This window comes from Symphodus melops, assembly GCF_947650265.1.
Source record: "Symphodus melops genome assembly, chromosome: 3".
Taxonomy (NCBI): domain Eukaryota; kingdom Metazoa; phylum Chordata; class Actinopteri; order Labriformes; family Labridae; genus Symphodus; species Symphodus melops.
Window position 1 is genome coordinate 22,454,304 of NC_136693.1, and position 17,642 is coordinate 22,471,945.

The window sequence follows — 17,642 nt, forward strand, 5'->3', positions numbered from 1 at the left end:
CCCAATGTGGACCAAAATATGGAAGAGGCTGGAGAGGTGCCAAACCACTTCTCGAGCACTGCTGAGGTGCCCTTGAGCTAGGCACCGAACCTCTACCACCTCAGGGGGTGCCAATAATTTATGTCCACAGGTACTACTGTGCATGTGTGTGAGGAGCATGTCTCTAAAAATAACAGAGTGCCAACCAGAATTTCCCCCTTGGGATATATGAAATTTAAAAAAAACCCTGTTGAGCTTTATACAAGGATAGGCACCAGACACCAGTAGTGCATGTACTATAAATGCGTTTCCATGCATTACTTACTGAAGCTAAGGCTTTGTAGAGTACAAAAAATAAAACACCACAACAGACACATTTTCAGGATGTTTTATTCATTCTTCTTTCATTCCTGTGTCACTTTTGATCCATTATATCACAGCATTCAGAATTATTGGCACTCCTGGTAAAGAAAAGCTGGACATGAGATAAATAAATCAAGTGATCAGCTATAACCTTTGCCTAGACTAGAGAGATGAAGAAATATTGCATCAAATGTAAAATGCAGCTTCAAAACATCAAAACTGTTGGCACTTTGTTGTATTTTTGGCATTCATGCAAAACTCACAACTGGTGCAGCTTCTCTTTACTCTGTCTTCAAACATCCTTCATTAGGCTCGTCTCTGTCACTGGCATATGACTTACAACTTTGAAGGGAACTTATTACTATAGCCACATGAATGCATGCAGCTGTCATTTATAAATGATCCAAAAAACATCTACCCTTACTAAAAAAAAGGATGAAAGTAAGGAAAAACGTATTGCACATAGCTTGATACTTGGTCTGTTTATCTTGTCTTCTGCACCAAATGCCAATAATTCTTGAGGGCACTGTAAACCAAGTTTAGTGAAAGAAATGCAAAATATTCATTGAGGGACCAGCAAACCTTTGTCACTGAGATGTAGAAGGTGTGATGGATACAAACAGCTTGGCCTCAGTGACATGCACTTCCACTTTACTGCAGGAAAAGCAAGAAAAATCACCCTGTAATATATATAAATCAATATATTTAGCAGCAGCCTCAGCTTAGTGTTTAACTTTGAAAAGCTCAATTGATTTATCATTCTCATTAGCTGGTAATTCAGTGTGAACCCCAGTTTCTGAAAGTCAACATACACAATTTTGGAGCCACTCATGTTGTCCTTGCTTTTTCCCATCAGGATGGAGGCCATCCTTATACCCTGTCTGTCATTGAAAAACAAAGCTTAAAATCATCTGGCAGCTCAGAGTGCATTAAGAGCCCCTTGCATGAGAAACACAATGATTGTGTGTGTTTATCTAAAAAGAGGAGAGTGTGTTTTGCACATCTCAAAATCTTAAGTTAGAGCACAAAGTTCTTTGTCCAGTGTCTGGACTTGAGCACCATGAAAACATGTGAGTGCACAGTGGCAGATTGGGGGCCTCTCGGCCCGCTTCGCATTCCCACTCTGGCTGTTCCTGTACTGCTCTAGGTTGTCTCCCTTTCTCTGATGTTTTCTCTTCTCTTCGGTTATCATGGCTGCTTCGGCCTTTCCAGTTTCATTAAGGGCTCCGCGGTGTCCGAGTCACTGTGGTGTTTTCTCTCTCTTGGATGCTCGACCTTGCTGCAGCGTGTCCACGAGGGGGAGCGCATGTAACCACCTCTGGGCAGCATGGGCTGGTGGGAACCTAAGAACCAACATAACACACAATGGCTTGTAACCACAAATAAATACAGGTTCAAGTGAACAAAAAAAACATCTGACCACCTGTTGTGTTTAACAAGGTTGAACTACAGTATTCCTTAAGTACTGAATATATTGCACACCACTCTGTAACTTCTGAAAGCATGAGAGAGCTTCCACAGCTTTGCTCTTAAAATGTGAAAGCCACCTTGGTTAGTTCTTCCTTACACCACTAGATGGTGATGTTGAACACAGCATGAGGACAATGAAGCAAAAGGGAATGACTAATGGGCTCTTTCTTGCTTTTTAAACCATTTTAATGTGGATCTCTGAAATGAAGGTCATACTCAGTACCTGGACATATTTCCCTAAAGGCAGGTCTATAAACTCACACACATTAAACTCTGAGAGGCAAAGAATGAGGGGAAAAAGAACAAGAGAATGGGATGGTGGAACACGTATTGATTTCAAAAGATTAATGGCATCTCTGCTTGAATTTAATGAGGACAACATCCTCATAAGCAGCATGAAGGACTCGGCTACACTGAGCACTATGGACACCTGCTGACAACTGCTAGTGGTGTTTATGCATTCATATATGCAGTGTCTGTGCATGCACGTACAGTATAATGTGAGTGCGTGGGCGATGCATGTTTTTATTCGTTCAATCAAAACTCAGGTCCTACTTGACCCATTTTTTATTGATATCCAGTGAAAATAACTGATGGACAGGAATTCTCAAACACTATTGACCACACACCCATGCCCGCACAAGCGAACACACACTTTTTTTTCTTCTCCATTGTTGTCACATACATAGAGTACTCTGATCTATAGGCTACCATTCACTATCACTTCTGTCATGCATGGCAGTGTACAACACAGAAAATCTGTGAAGAAACGGGAAACAAATGTAGAAACGAAAGAATTACGTTTGTGTGTAGAGCACACACGTATATGTGCTGGACAAGGCCCTTCATTTCAGAGAAATCCTACTTGTTTGTGTACTAATCCTTGTTCAGCCCAATCAATGATTGAGATGTAGAGCAAGAATTTTTCAACTACTATCATCTGTAATGTCTGGAGCGATCCCAAAGGGAGCACATGAGCTGGAATCAGTCTTTATAAGGTGGTTCGGATACCCCACAGAGTACTTCCTGGCTCTGGCTGAAGCAGTGACATCACTGCAGGTGTTGTATGTCTCCTTGACAGAAGATGGGAAACACCTGCTGTGATGTCATTTATTAGGGTGTGGTCCATTTTTTCTTGTCTGTGTGTAAAAGATGTGTTTTCAGGGAGATGTTTCTGTCCCCTGCAGAAACCAAACAAACTGGCAGAGTGAAAAAACCTTGTCATGGGACTCACTGTCGAATAATGCAGTCAAACATTATTGTCAAAGAATTTGAATGTCTACCATGGTTTGCTCTACTACAGAATTGTTAATGAAACTGTTAAAAAAAACTCTCTTAAATGCAACTAATAGTACTTAAACATTACATAAAATTCCTTGTTGGTATCTTTATAGTTGACTAACGAGCAAATCTACTGGACAGAGTCAGCCTTTTGTTCTGTGGCTGTGGAGCTTTTACTGCAAGTTCTGTGCTCTCTGGGTTCTAGTTATAAAGTACAACTGAACATAAAGGAATCTGAAGTAGGCTTTAAGCAGCCAGATAGCCTAAAGTGAAGGACAGAGACATGGGAATGCGTGAAGGAAAAATGGGGAAGAAAGACAGCAAGGTAAAAAAAAACAACACACCAATTTATAAATAATGTGCTAGTGTAGCTCCCAGGTTATGATAGCTGTCTAAATGGCTTTAAAGGGCTGGCCTTGTTTCCAGCAGGGAGAGTGAATTATTCAGGAACCTACATTAAGGATGAACCCGCGAACCCACCCATCCTCTCCTCTCCTTCTCCCTGTCCTCTCCCCTCCTCTCCTCTCTACATGTAATTGTTCTCTTACCATCTCAACACAGTCAACAGTTTCTTGTACAGTTTCAAACTCACACAACTCAATGTTACCATATTTGCAATGCAAACAAGTTTGTTAAATTGCAGTTCTTCTCTTTTTCCTCCACCAAGAACTCACTTAAAATAAATGAATTATTCGTTAAATTACATTAGTCCTGTTTGCAATATGTAACTAATATACTCTTGGCAGGGTTTATAAAGACTTATCAATTACAGAGAACTGAAAAATGAAGAGGGGTTTCCTGATGAAACAGAATAGCTGGTCCTCACAGCGCTACAAGATTTTTCCAAATAATTGCTGTTTAAATAGATCTTTTGCATCACACATCTTCGTCATTATCTGTCACAACAAAACCAACAATCCTTCTTTGTCTCAGTCATCTCCAGTCTAAGCCAGTGCCCCAGAGTTTAGAGTTAAAAACACTGGTGTATGTTTGAGGACATGTACTTTAATAATAGTTGAAACATTAACATTATAAAATGATATGACAAGAAAAGAGCTATTTCATTGTATAGCATCAACGTCCCATTACAGTATATATACAGCAGAATTAACCAGAGATCATTTGATGGACAGTAAACAAAGTTAAGTGTCAAAAGGACCAAAACTATGATACGATGATAACCACCAAGCATGTCTTTCCTAGAACAAGGCAGAATCCCAATCTGTGTGATAACAACTACTCTGAATTAGTTACTTATTAGTTGTGGTGTAACTCAGAACAAATCTCAGTTAGCTTGGATAATAATTATAAAAATAATGATTCTATACCATAAATGTTCTACCCCTCAGCTAGCCATGACCCAAACTGTGTTTTTTTACAAGCACTATATACTAAAATGCATCTTATTAAAGTATCACATCTTTAATTGTCTTCACTATATTTACATCGCTACAATTCCACTTATATCAATACAGGCAGTTACATAAACACAAACTCTCTTGTGTTATTTTGAAAGTAATTTCAATAATTGGAGAACATGAGACTGTAACATGAAAGTGCTTCAATACGAGTGTGTTATCCTCAATCAAGGACATCAACTTTATAAAGAAAAAATAGAATTGTTTCAGTTTGAAACAATGTGCTGTGATCTAGAAGTTTTTTGGTATATAATGTGTAATCATGAGGAATAGTTTTCCTATTTGTTAAACAGATCTCCATGGCGCCTACACACACTATTTAAATGCAGCCTTCTTTTTAGACTCTGCACAGGGATTTAGCGGCAGTAAATATATTTTACACCATGTGTTACATTTGATACTATCCATGGATTACATGCAGCCTAAACTGTGGGCCATTGCACATATTAGTCAACACCATTACTTTTAACGTTTTATGTTGATCAGGTGCATTGATCATTTAATGTTACTTTGTTTGTTTCTGTCTTTTTTTAACCTATCATAGATGCTCATAGAAGCTAACATATTGTCCGATTCTATCACTTTAGGCCTAACTGACATTATGTGAAAACCACTTTTTTTATGCCTTTTATGATCATGTCATTTACAATAAATCTTGTATTACCCTGAGCTGCACAATATGTGGCTGTTCCAGAGTATCTTTCTGCAGACAAAATCATGAGCATCAACTTCACATGCTGCATCCTCTTGGGACTGCTATCTGCCCTCTGTATAAGACCGATCTGTAGTCGGCATAGAGACAGATATTGGGAATAAAGTAAAAAGGCAAGCTGAGAGACAGAGCATGGCAGGGAAGGAGGATTGTGTCTGCAATGAGTGAGAGACAAAAACAGCACAGAGGTGAGGAGATATTTCTGAAGCTGTTTGACAGAAGGTGCTGCTCAAAATGATACATCTCATTTTGAAAGGTTGAAGACTTCTGCTTGTTACTATAGTCTTAACCATAAAAAACGGTGAGTGCTTGTTTGACTCCAGATCAGTTAGTTTATTAGTTAGTTATTGAATAAACTTCCATCAAAATTAAGTTAATCATATTATAGCAGAATGTGAGATTTGATGTGTGAAATGAAAGAGCCACCATGGAATTAGTGTGGGATTCAATGTCTTTTCAAATCAATCAAAGTGATTAACATCACAATAAATTAGTTGTGAATGAATGAATCGTGTGATTATGTGACACTTTGCCCTAAACTATTATCTCAGGACTTATCTTAATAAGTGTTTTATTGAATGCATGCAGGACCAAAGTAAATAAAGCACAATATGCTAGGTTCATTTGCTGCAGTTGGATCAAACTCTGCTCAATGATGTTGATGACTTTGATTGCCACATTTGGTAAATTGACTTCTCGTCTTCTGAATACTCAAAGCGCCTATTAGTTACTAATCCTATTCATACACATTCAGGGTTGAGTGTCTTGCCCAAGGACACATCAGACATGGCAGGGGCTGGGGAATCGAACTCCCGACCTTCTGGTTGAGATCCACAGCTGCCTCTCATCTGACATTAACAATAACCCTTTGGTCTCTACTACAAAACACTGTTTACATTACCAACAATAGGTAGACAAGACACAGTGAGCAACAAGCTGAAATAGGGGAGAATCTGAATCTTAAGCAGCTCGAGGGGCCGATATTTTCTTCAGGAGATGGTAGAGACATAAAAACCTCTAGACTGGCTGTGGAGCTGTAGACAGTAGCTTGCAGACAGATGGTCCACAGGGACCATAACACACACTGTGCACACTGTGCCATGATACAGAACATAAACAGACAAGTAGCGGTAAAGAGGGAAGGAAGAGATTGTCAAAGATTGTGGAAAGAAGATGGAAAAGGAACGATATAGTATTATGTAGATACAAAAACCTCATTAGGTTTTTAAAAAAAATGCTATCACCCTCCAGCCACTGTTAGAGGTTTGATCATTCACCCTCTGACCATTATGAACATTTTGACCTTTCAGCAGAGTGACGATTTATTCTCAGAAAAACACAGCATGATCACAGCCCTTTTTATTTCAAATATGACCATAAGAAGTCAGACATTTTTATTAGGAAATTACTATATTACATTCTGACAGGCTCAGTCCATGAACAGGATGTAAAAGAGGTTTTCAGTGGAACTTAAAATCTTAATACCCCTCTGTGCATGCTGAGAGGCAACAGTGTTTGAGGAGAAGAGAGTTCACTGTGCAGGATGCATGCTCGGGTCATGAATAAAACATGACAAAGACTTTATGCTTCCTTTTGGAAACTGGCGGGAAGACATGCTAACCTTTATCTTGTACCTGCTGCTGCATTACCTGCATTAATGCTGAGACAGTCAGCAAGTGCCAATAAATGTAATCTTACATCTTGATTGTGTATGTGCATGAAGTCCACATACCACATTTAATCAATTTGACTTGTATGCCACTGGTTTGGTGCACCTTAAGCTAACAGTGTTTTTGAATGATATGCTCCCAAGTTGTGTCTCTAAATGTTATCATTCCATAGTATCTCAATGTAATAGATTCTCATAAGAATCAAACGAAGTGAGGACCTAAGTGTAACCTTTTTATGTTCAAGGAGCAGTTTATCCGTGACATTTTAAAATATGTTTCTTTTACGAGTCCCTGAAGGAATCGTTACAGCTCAGCAGCCCTTTTAAGGACCCTGCTGGGCTATAAAGATATAAAAAGCTCATTCCCTTTTTTCTCTCTCCCTGTCTTTCTAACACACAGTCAAGATATGAAAAAAAGACTGCAGGGACAAATTTAATTTGGCAAATGCTTCCCTGAGCAATCAAAGGATATGAGTAACACTGACCCAACCAAGCCTTTTTTTAAATGAAGCTAAAGGATGCAAAGAAAATATGCAGAAGACATTTAAATTATTTGTTTTAGGAATTTAAGTATGTACATGGACTATGGTCCAGTGAAAAACAACCTTTTATTTCAGTTTTTTTTCATCTGTTTGAAGACATAGGCATATAATCTTTTACCTGCTGGGGACTCGTTGTGGTTCTCCTCATCAGAGTCGGCAAAAACTTCAGCCAGTTCCTGGTCTGACATGTCAGTCAGCTCTGTCAGATCCAGGAGGTCAAAATGCACCTCCAGAGAAGACACGCTGCTCAGCGGTTCTAGAAGGCCAACAGAGAGAAAGACAAGAGAAGCTGAGAGATTAAGAACATAGCAGAAGAAAAGTTGCTCCTTAAAGAGAAGTTGGAGAAGAACTGCATTTATTGTAAACACAAACCCCCTCCTCAGCTGCTCTACAAGCGAAACCTTCCTTATGCAGGTCAATAGCTGGCACGCAAATGGATTTCAACAAAGAACATATTTACTAAATATCAACACATCTAATGCATACGAGTGTCATTTGTCACACTGCACTGTAGTCTGTGAGTATCTCCGTTTTGCTACACCACTTGTGTTTTAGCACAGGCAGTAACTAAACAAATGGAAACCGGAGCTGAAATTAGCAGAGATGAAAATAGAACGTTTTTTAAATCATTGTGGTGTTCATCTTTCTCCTGGGAGTGTTGCACCTATTCATTTCTGCACAAGCTACGGCTACATACAGCAGGGTCATATACCCATGTGGTGTGCATCAACATGCCAAGCTCAGCATTCCAATTAGACTGTCTGAAAGCTGACATTTTTAATGTTATTTAACTTCTGGGTATACTTTCAAGCTTAGCAAGGGTACAAAAACAGCTGCTTGTCTCAGGATCTACCAAATTAGGAACCAATTCTTTGTAACACGGCTCAAGGGTTCTTTAAGTAACATTAGTGACCATTAGTATAAAGGCTGTTTGGAGATTGCACTGAGGCAGATGGTGGTGTGAATGTGCTATGAAGTGATATGAAGATATGATGTGATATGAAGCAGTGGATTCATGCTTGTCTGCCATGCAATGCCATGTCTGAATGGAGCACTTGACTGGTTGAGTGTGGGAGAAAACAATAGGTTGTGTGACAGGTTGAACAGTGTTATTAACGCTTGTTTGCCTATTGTTTTTCAGGCTGTGTGTGAAAATGCTTTGCTTTAGAATGAGTCCTACTTTTCTGAGGCTGCACTCAAGACCCTGCATTGTACTCCTTATTAATAAGCACGTATTGATTTTAAGCAGTGTCTTTTTGAAATGTTTCATTAAAAAAACATTCACCCTGCTAGCAGACTTGTGGAATGGAAAATAAGAAGGCAGTGGGTATGAGAGAATACAAATAAGAAAAAAGAAGCAAGAAAATTTTGAGCATTTTGGAGTTTGAATTCCTTTGGAAAAAGGAAGGGGATCGAGTGGATTGAACACCTTCTCCTGATAATGTGGTCAACTAGTAGGTCAGGACCCAAAAGTGGGTCGCAGAGCCATTTTCTATGAGTTGCTAATGTGTTCCTGGTGGAAAAAGGTAAATTTTAAACATAAGTTTTGCTCCGTCTCTGTTTTCAGTCACATATTTTGTGCCATCTGAGGTCCCAACTGCACCATTTTTCATAAAAATTTGGATTTCTCAATAACAGGTGGGTCCTGAGGCTAGATCAGCTAAGAACCACTGACCCATGTAGAAAATAATAATAATACGACAAGCATGATCAAAGCCAGTGATCAAGCGACCACACTGTAAATGCTCCACAGGAAATATTAGAAATCATAGGTCTACAAAAGGACACTGAAGAATACGAAAGAAGGAAACTGCACAAAAACAGATAAAGTAGCTCGCAAGAGAAGTATTGAGTTGGATCAGACAAGTTGAACTGTTGTCATTCTGGGAGATCCCTCTGGACTTAATTCCAGCCCGGCTTTGTTTCTTCTCTGCATGTTCAAATTGATAATGTCAATTAACATTTTTTTCTCTGTTTGTCTGTCACATCAGAAATTCAGCCTAAACTTGTGAAAACAACTGGTTTTCCTGAGGATGGGGCTATTACCATTATGGGCTCTTGCTCTATGTGAGAAGCCTGGATAGTATACCATGCAAAGTTATACTGTATGTTAAGTGATGACAGACTACCAATAAGACATTCAATAAATGACACATTTTCTAGGCCACACTGGAGTCTTAACTAGATGTTATACCCAGAAACATTACAAATATCCAACTTCCTTACCATTGTGTGAAACGAGCTGTCTGAGGCTTGACTACTTCAGTGTAATATAACCGATCTATTAATTATTTAAAGGCTCTGAGGCCACATGCCAATTAATAGAATTGTTCAACTTAACTATTTCAATTTTTGCATCATAAACCACTGCACCACATGTAATGAAAGAGCCCCAATAGAGTCTGTGGTATACAGTGAGCGCTTCTTCAATCAAAAGCTTCAAATATTTTTGTCCATCCTCGGATGAAGAAACAATAATGACAATATGCTGTACAAATTGCTGTGTGACAAAGACTAAAAAAAGATTAGACTAATTTCACCTTTTTATCACTTCAGCTTTTTTCTTCACAGTTTGTGAATATATTTTACATTTCTTACAGGCTAAAAGCTGTCCGCTTATAGCTATCAGGGGGGTTTCCACCCTTTTTCAGGAGGCTGGAGGCAGTGAAACAGGGAGGTTGGAAACTGAGGATGAGAAGATAATAGAGAGAGGAGGCAAAAGCATACGCAAGGTGATGGGAGATTTAGTGTCAGGAAAGAGGATCAAGAAGAGGAAAGAAGGCGTTATGCGAAGCAAAACTAAGCATTATTTGTTGCCATTATTTTCAATTGGTTCCAACGTTCTTCCCATTCAACTGCACGTTTTTTTTTCACTGCCTCTACCCCATCTCTTTTTTTCTCTCCCACACCCTTTCTCCTTGAATAATTGATCAGTACGTTTTCTCTCTCAGACAGACACACTGAAACAACTGCCTTTTTACAAGCCAATCAGGGGAGCTTGGAGACGCCGGTGGGGATGACTGACAATGAAGAATTCACGCTGAGACAAAAAAACAGAGGAGTCTGCGTCTGAAGCAGATGGATGATGTAATGGAACACCTTTTCTTCTTACAGCAAACACATCCTTCATGGCCTACAAAATCAAATGAGTGTGCAGATCCATTTGTAACCCTTCACTACACATATTTATAACTACAACATGTCAATTATGTCACACTTTATAGACCAGCCTTTGTAGTTAATGTGTGTGAAATTAAGATCCTTAAATTATGTTTCATGGAACCTTAAATATCAAAGAAAATATTTGCTTGCTGTTTGGATGTTCTATAAAAAAATGTTCTTTTCCTTTTCTTTCTCCCTACTCCATCTGTAGAAATGTAGATGTACTGAACAGGATGAACAAAGAAAAGGGAGGATTGGAGAGAAGGAGGGGTTCAGATTTGTTAAAATGATAAGAGAGCAGGAGGTAAGTGCCTGGTATGTGGATCGGTCCAGTCCCACTTTTCTGTTATCAACAATCCAGTCTGAAAATAATTGTTTTCTCAAACAAATAACATATGTTGTAAGTGTATTTTCGAACAGTGGCTCAGTAAATAGTCAAACCAAATTTTGAAAAAAATCTGATCAGTGCAGTTTTTTTTTCCAGAGTAAATCTGGTTGCATTATACTCATCCATAGCTTTTAGCTAAACTAAGTTATATTTTCCTCCTTTGAGAAGTCCCACACACACACTGAGCATATTGCAAACCCCTCTACAGTACATCATGGTTTATTCAACACCCCCTGATGAAGGCTACTTAACCAAAAATGTTTGCAATGGGGCCTGATAAAACTTTCTGGGGAAGAGATGTAAGATGTGTTTTATTTTGAGCTGTAAATCCAACATGTCTTACTTCTTCCCTTTAACAGCTGGTTTCTGCTATTAAAGATCAATACAGACAAACTCTTTTATTTCCACTCTTAGGCTTCCCAGCAGTAGCCACACATTTTTAAGCTCAAATTCGTTTACAGCTTCCCAAACAAAAATCAACAATAGAAAAGTTCTCTGCACTGCAGTTTTATTTGGATTTGTGCTGGTGTACCTGTCCTGAGTGCTGTTGTTTTTCTAATAAGGGAATTTATTTAGCTAAAAAACAGATAAGAGCTTGTTTTTTTATCCAGGATTTTATTAAGATGTCAATGAAGATTTTAGGCAGATTGCAACAGGAGTAAAAAACATTTGGTGAATCAGGGGTATTTGTGGTGACCTTTTTCAGAAGATAAAACTGTGTCATCGAGACTTAATCTGCAATATGGCTCTGGACAAACTTTTGAAAATTGAAAGCACAGATACTGTACATTTGAGTTAGACTCCTAATCTCTCAACAACATAAGAGTAAGAATTACGTCCTATAAAAGGAGAGAGCTCATTTTCAATTTCTCAAGATAAGATTTGACTAACACTTTGTGAATATTAAGAGCGGCAGCGATCTTTTATTTCTCATTGTTTGCTTGACACACTATTACTGTATTAGTGTTCCAGGGGGCCAGTTGTGTTAATAGATCACGTTCAATCACAGAGGAGCGGACATTAGCGTCTGGATGAGCTGTCTCTCTGAAAAAGTGTTTAGTTAGTAAAGCAGATAATGGCTGCCTTGTCAACCCTTGCAGCCCCAGTATCTGTCACTGTGGTGTTGTGACCTTGGCCTTGAGTCTAGCACGTACAGAGAAGCCTCTGTACTGGACGGATGCACAATGAATCCTTTCAACAAGGACTTAGCTGTACTGGTCTCTGAGAATGTGGGAGAACACCTAAAAGAGGCAGTGATCACTCAGTGGGATTCAAGATCAGTAAAGATCAAACTAAGTGAGTAAAGGCATAAGCAGTAAATGCATCAGTTCTCCATAGATTGACAATGATAGATTTTGAATTTGTTTCTAGTTCACAGTAGATACATCTAGTGAGTGTCAATGATAAGAAACTGCTTAATAAAAGTTAATCATCTTGTGTCTTTCTCTAACCTTTGCCATATCCTTGTCTTGTGGAGATGATCCAGACCTTTTTCCATCCATAATTAGCCCCTTAAACACCTCTTACCAATTCATATTCATTACAGTCTGTTCTGCAGGCTTAATATGGCCCCCTCCTGCCCCCTGCCCCTGGTACTCACGTCTCTTTTCTGTGATGTGCAGCAGGCTTGCGGTGTGCCCTGACAGGCTTCCCTCCTCCTCCCCACCTGCTGTGTGCTGGAAGAGCTCCTTGGACAGGTCACCTGAGCTGGAGGGTTTCAGCAGCTTTTGGATGTCCTTATTGGGCTCTATAAAGACACAGAGACACAGGAACAGTAAGATAAGGCGATGTAGGAATTAAAAGGTAGATAGTGATCGTATGCTAGATGTTTTGAATTTATACAAGGGATGCAAAATAGCTAGCAGCAACTGACGTCTGGTGGTCGTTCATGCAATGACATTTCAGTAACTTGCGGCTTGATTGGTTGGTTCATATCACTGCTTTGTTTAAGTTAAAAGTTGAAGTCAGCAAACATTTTTTACTTAACCTGTGACTACAACGGTGACGTATAACACATTCTGTGTTAAAGCAAGTTAGGTGATAAATTACAGACTAACATTTGTTTGATTTAAAAAGAGGTGTTTGATGTCAGGGGCAACTTTTGAAAGGAACAACAGCTTCACCAATTACAGTCGTGAAAGTTACCTGCGTGAGCAGCTGCTAGGAGTTTATTGCTTTCATAGTAACGCAAGATGAAAATAGAACTTTAATATCTATTTATGTCGACTATGATTTTGGTTGTTCTTCATGGTTGTTGTTGCATAGTTTTTCACTATTATTTATAGGCCTATTAATAGTATTTGGCCCACTGCCATGCATTTGATGCAATTTAAATATTTTAAAATCATTTTACTGTAGTTTAGCTTTTGCTATTGTTTGGGTCAAAAACCAATAACCAGTTACAAATAAGCCAGCCCGTCCATATTTTTATCTCCCCACACTTAAACAATTGAACCTAACCACTTCTGTATAAATATCTTGAAATGTGAAGATACTGTAAATTAGATTTTGCGCCAATTTGCCGCCAATATTGTCATGATTTAGTTTTGATTTCCAGAGTTTTGATTGTCTGTCTTGTTTTAGTTCTCATTTTTTCCCGAGTTTTTCTGTGTGTTAATGTTTCTTCGTGTCGATTGTTTCATAGTGTAGTGTTATTGTGTTTACTTGTTTCGTCTTTAGTGTTTCCAGTTTTATTTTGTAATGTCTTCTCCCTGTGCTTCTCTGTGTTTTCTTACAGTCTTCAATTCCCTGTGTTTCTTCAGTGGCCAGTATTTTACTTTGTAGTTTTCAGTGTTTCCTGCTTCTCTGTTTCCCTCCTGTCTTGATTACCCTGATTAGTATCACCTGTCTCATTAGTCTAACCTGTGTCTGATTACCCCATGTCTATTTAGTCTCTGTGTTTCTTACCCTCTGTGTCAGTTCATTGGAGTTTGTCGGTTTAGTGTGTATGTCTTCTGTAGTCAGTAATCTGTAGTTTGTCTCCCTGTGCTCCATGATTTACTTTGATTTTCTCTGCATGACTTTCTGGGCATTTTGAAAGTATCTGAGTAAGTTTTGTTTTTGCCTTTTGTTTTAATAAACCCTTTTTGTTTCATCTGCAATTGGGTCCTCATTCCCTGTTTTCAAACCATCTGTGACAATGCTCTTAAATCCAACCACATGACAAACATCCCAAACACCTATTCAAAAATAGAAAAACAAAGTCCACATCAGGTGTTAAACAAAGTCTCGAAATAGAGTGTAGGCCACTTAAAATAGCCTCCCTTGAAATGAAGGTGTCTGCACAAACGTTCTTCTGTTTGAAACAGCTGAAAACAAGAGTACTGAAGATGCCCATTTTTAACAACAATAAAAGTGGGAAAGTACAACATAAATTACCTCAGTTGCCGATGGCAAGGGTGTTGATTTTAAAAACAAATAGCATTTTAAGGAACATTGAAACAGAAAACTCTCGGAAACAAACATTGGCCAAAATGATGGCAGTATTGCTTTCAATGATAACATGCAGAGCTGGCAGCAGATGGCTGGTGGAGCTATTTCTACTTGTATGTTTTTATATAGAACCATTTATCTGATGCTACAGCCAAGGACAAGGCAGAAAATGACATTCTGAATTCACCCTGAGAGACCCACTGTTTATTGTTGGTTATTGATCTTTTTTTTTTTCGTCCTCCAAGCACATAGCCACACAAACTGAAGGGAGTATAGCATTAGTGCTGCTGTTATAACAAAATGTTTGTTCAATATTTGGACTGGCTTTGGTTTCCATTTCCCTCACCTACTTCAGCAAACATTGACTGTTGAACTCATTACAGTTTCTGACCTTTTTCCATCAACTCATCCCGCCAAACTCTTAATTAATCCATTAAATAATCTGGGATATGTCATCTCCAGAGCAGCAGAGCCTCGGAGCAGTGCATTCATCAGGGAAAAATACTGTTGTAATGGTTTGAATGAGCTCAGGATGATGTAGACTAGAGACACATGAAGAAATGACCTCTGTTTTACAAAAACCGATAGAAACTAAAAACTTCTAACTGCTGTTATTTTTTCTGCTGATTGGATGGTACAAAAGCAGTCAGGATGTGAATGGCAGAAGAAAGTCAGTTTTAAAAAAAGTCACAATGTTATCCTCATGTTTTTGAGGTGCTTTGTACATCCATGGCCTGCTCTAGCCACCACCTTCTGAGCCAAAAGAAGAAAACAGAATAACGAATATAATGCTGGTAAAATGACAGTCTGCTATAAGATATATGTTCTGTTCAGGTTATGTCTGATCCTATCTTAAGCTGTGAGCCATGCCTGTCTGTGAAGACAGATGGAGAGAGGGAGAGGGAGGATGAGAGCAATGTATTGTACATTTGCCAAAACTCGACTCAAACTTACTGTCTCTGTTCAATAAAGTGATTGCTCAGGCAGAAGGAATTAAAAATCCTCTACAACACCGTTTTAGCTCGGTCATTCCTTATCTGCTGATTAGTCTATTTATAGTAATGCTTTGAAAATATTTACTATCTAATATTTAGTGTCTCTAAGAGGACACTTACTGAACACAAGGGACGAGCTCAGAAGATGTCAACTTCTTAACGGAGTTATTTGTCAATACTTTTTAACATTATCGGAGCATTTACTAACAATATAAGTTATATTTAACAAGCAGGGAGGGACATGTTTTATCTGCAAATGTCTTTATTAAAGGACATTGTTGGGTCGAACCAGCACAAATCCTTATTCCTACAAGTCACACTTTAAAACCCTGTCTTGTGATTCATCATAACATGGTTAGCTAAATTAAATTGTATAATGAGCATATCATATATTTTGTCATGGGCATCAGTCAGGTATTTTTTGCTGTCAGTATTAATGTGCAGCATTCAGATACTCATGTCAACTTAGAGGTGTGGGCTCAAAACCACAGCAGGAAAAAGATTAAAATATAATGAAACAATATAGCTGTAGTACAGAAATTGCAATATACAGTGACAGGCACAAGTATTCAATCGCCTGGAGTTAAGTTATTTTTTTTATTATATTTACTGCTTAAAGACCCGGAAGAGAAGTCTGGATGCACGACTTAACTTCGGGACACATTTTTGCACCTTATCTTAGATTAAGGTTAACCACACACACACACACACACACACACACACACACTAAACAATTCTGAGTGATGCTTGTTTATTAATGATGTACAGTAATCACTATAAGGGACATTTTTAGTTTTCAACATGACATATCTAGACAGTTGAAGGGGGTGAATATATGTGCATGATGCTGCAGTAACAGCATAGAGACTGTTTTTTGAGCTCAAGATACAATTGAGAAAAGCATCATCTTTTGGCAGAGGTTGAAAGCACAGCTGACGCATAAACCAAGCCTCTGCTGCTTTGTTTCACTTTAAACATCATACCATGCACTTCTTTTTCATTTATCAAATCCAATGTCATAATCAGTTTCACATGCTATTAAGACCTGTATCCCTCATAATACTCCTCCATATACCCTCTAGATAAACAGTTAAATGATCCATTCTTTGAAGCTGTTATAGTCCAGTACTGTCACTAAGGCATTGTGTACTGCTACCAGGCTTCTCTGGTAGCATTATGCTCCGGCTTTTGTGTTGTTGACCTACAGTGTAGGATATAAAAAGACCTGTACTGCTGGTGCAATAGATAAAACATCAAACTTGATGGTTTAGACCATCCCTTCACAACTGGACTGGTGCACTGTAATATTTTATCTTGACTAGACACAAACAAAAATAAGTGTCATGATTAAAGAGTGGCTTCTCTGAATCATATTTTTCAGTTCCAACATGTAAGTTAGAAGCAGCATAAAGAAGCTGTTCTAGGAAAGCCATTTACTTAAAGCTGGCAGACTACTCAGAGGACAAAGACACTTGGTATCCACAATGCCTGTGTAGTGAAACAAAAGCTGCAACGCGGAGAAAAAGAATAGAAAAATGGCCCTTACCTGGGCTCCCTGCCCCTCCCTGAGCCTCCATGCAGCTCAGCCGAGAGTGTCCTGCTGTTCACCACACCAGCATCGGAGAGTGGAGGAGACGAACGGGGAGGGAAGAAGGGAGAGGCAAGGGGAGTGTGTGTCTGTGGGCGTTCATGTGAGAGGAAGGTAGGTTTGGTAGACACAGTGATACTTCAGCTCTCCAAAGAAACTGCTCTTCCTTCTTTTAATGTACTGCGATGATCTATATTTCCCAGACGATGTTGGGTTCTCCTCTCTTGTCGCTTCACCGCTCTGCTTTGCCATGTGAGCACTGCGGTCAAGCCAGCCTCCACTTCAGAAACGACAGTCAAGCCAGCACTCGCGCAATTACAAGGTGTACGTGTAGTAGAAGCATTACGGGATAAACGCCTAACAAGAAAGGTTTCAATTTAAAATCCCCCCACAGGCTTGTCTATCGTTTTTTAGAAGAGGATGCTTGCTTATAAAGAGAAAATAAGACGTTTTGATATGACGTTTCAAAGTAAAAGCTATCTGAAATATTGAACATAAAATATATTCAAGGCTTATTTCAATTTGACATGATTACAAAATAAACTACCTGTTACCACAGATTAATTTCAATCCAGACTGGTAGTTCACTACTTCACAATGTTATTTATCAAATATCAAGAAAATCTGACGTAGAATTTCAAAA

General features: G+C 38.8%; 1 protein-coding gene across 1 annotated transcript; it reads right to left on the reverse strand.

The window, feature by feature from the left end:
- Positions 1-351: 351 nt before the first annotated feature.
- dbndd1 (dysbindin domain containing 1) lies at positions 352-17,335 on the reverse strand. The gene is made up of 4 exons (XM_079339347.1): positions 16,958-17,335; positions 12,585-12,731; positions 7,553-7,690; positions 352-1,685 (listed from the first exon to the last, which is right to left on the reverse strand). The coding sequence occupies exons 1-4, from the start codon at positions 16,986-16,988 to the stop codon at positions 1,531-1,533; spliced, it is 471 nt and encodes a 156-aa protein (XP_079195473.1). The 5' UTR covers positions 16,989-17,335; the 3' UTR covers positions 352-1,530.
- Between the last annotated feature and the right edge of the window lie 307 nt (positions 17,336-17,642).

What these genes read in the sequence shown, in the direction of transcription:
- dbndd1 (XM_079339347.1), bottom strand. Translation starts at nt 16,988, where the DNA reads ATGGAGGCTCAGGGAGGGGCAGGGAGCCCAG. An exon ending in GGGAGGGGCAGGGAGCCCAG is followed by an intron (nt 12,732 to 16,957) that starts GTAAGGGCCATT and finishes GTGTCTTTATAG; the next exon opens with AGCCCAATAAGGACATCCAA. An exon ending in GCACATCACAGAAAAGAGAC is followed by an intron (nt 7,691 to 12,584) that starts GTGAGTACCAGG and finishes TTGGCCTTCTAG; the next exon opens with AACCGCTGAGCAGCGTGTCT.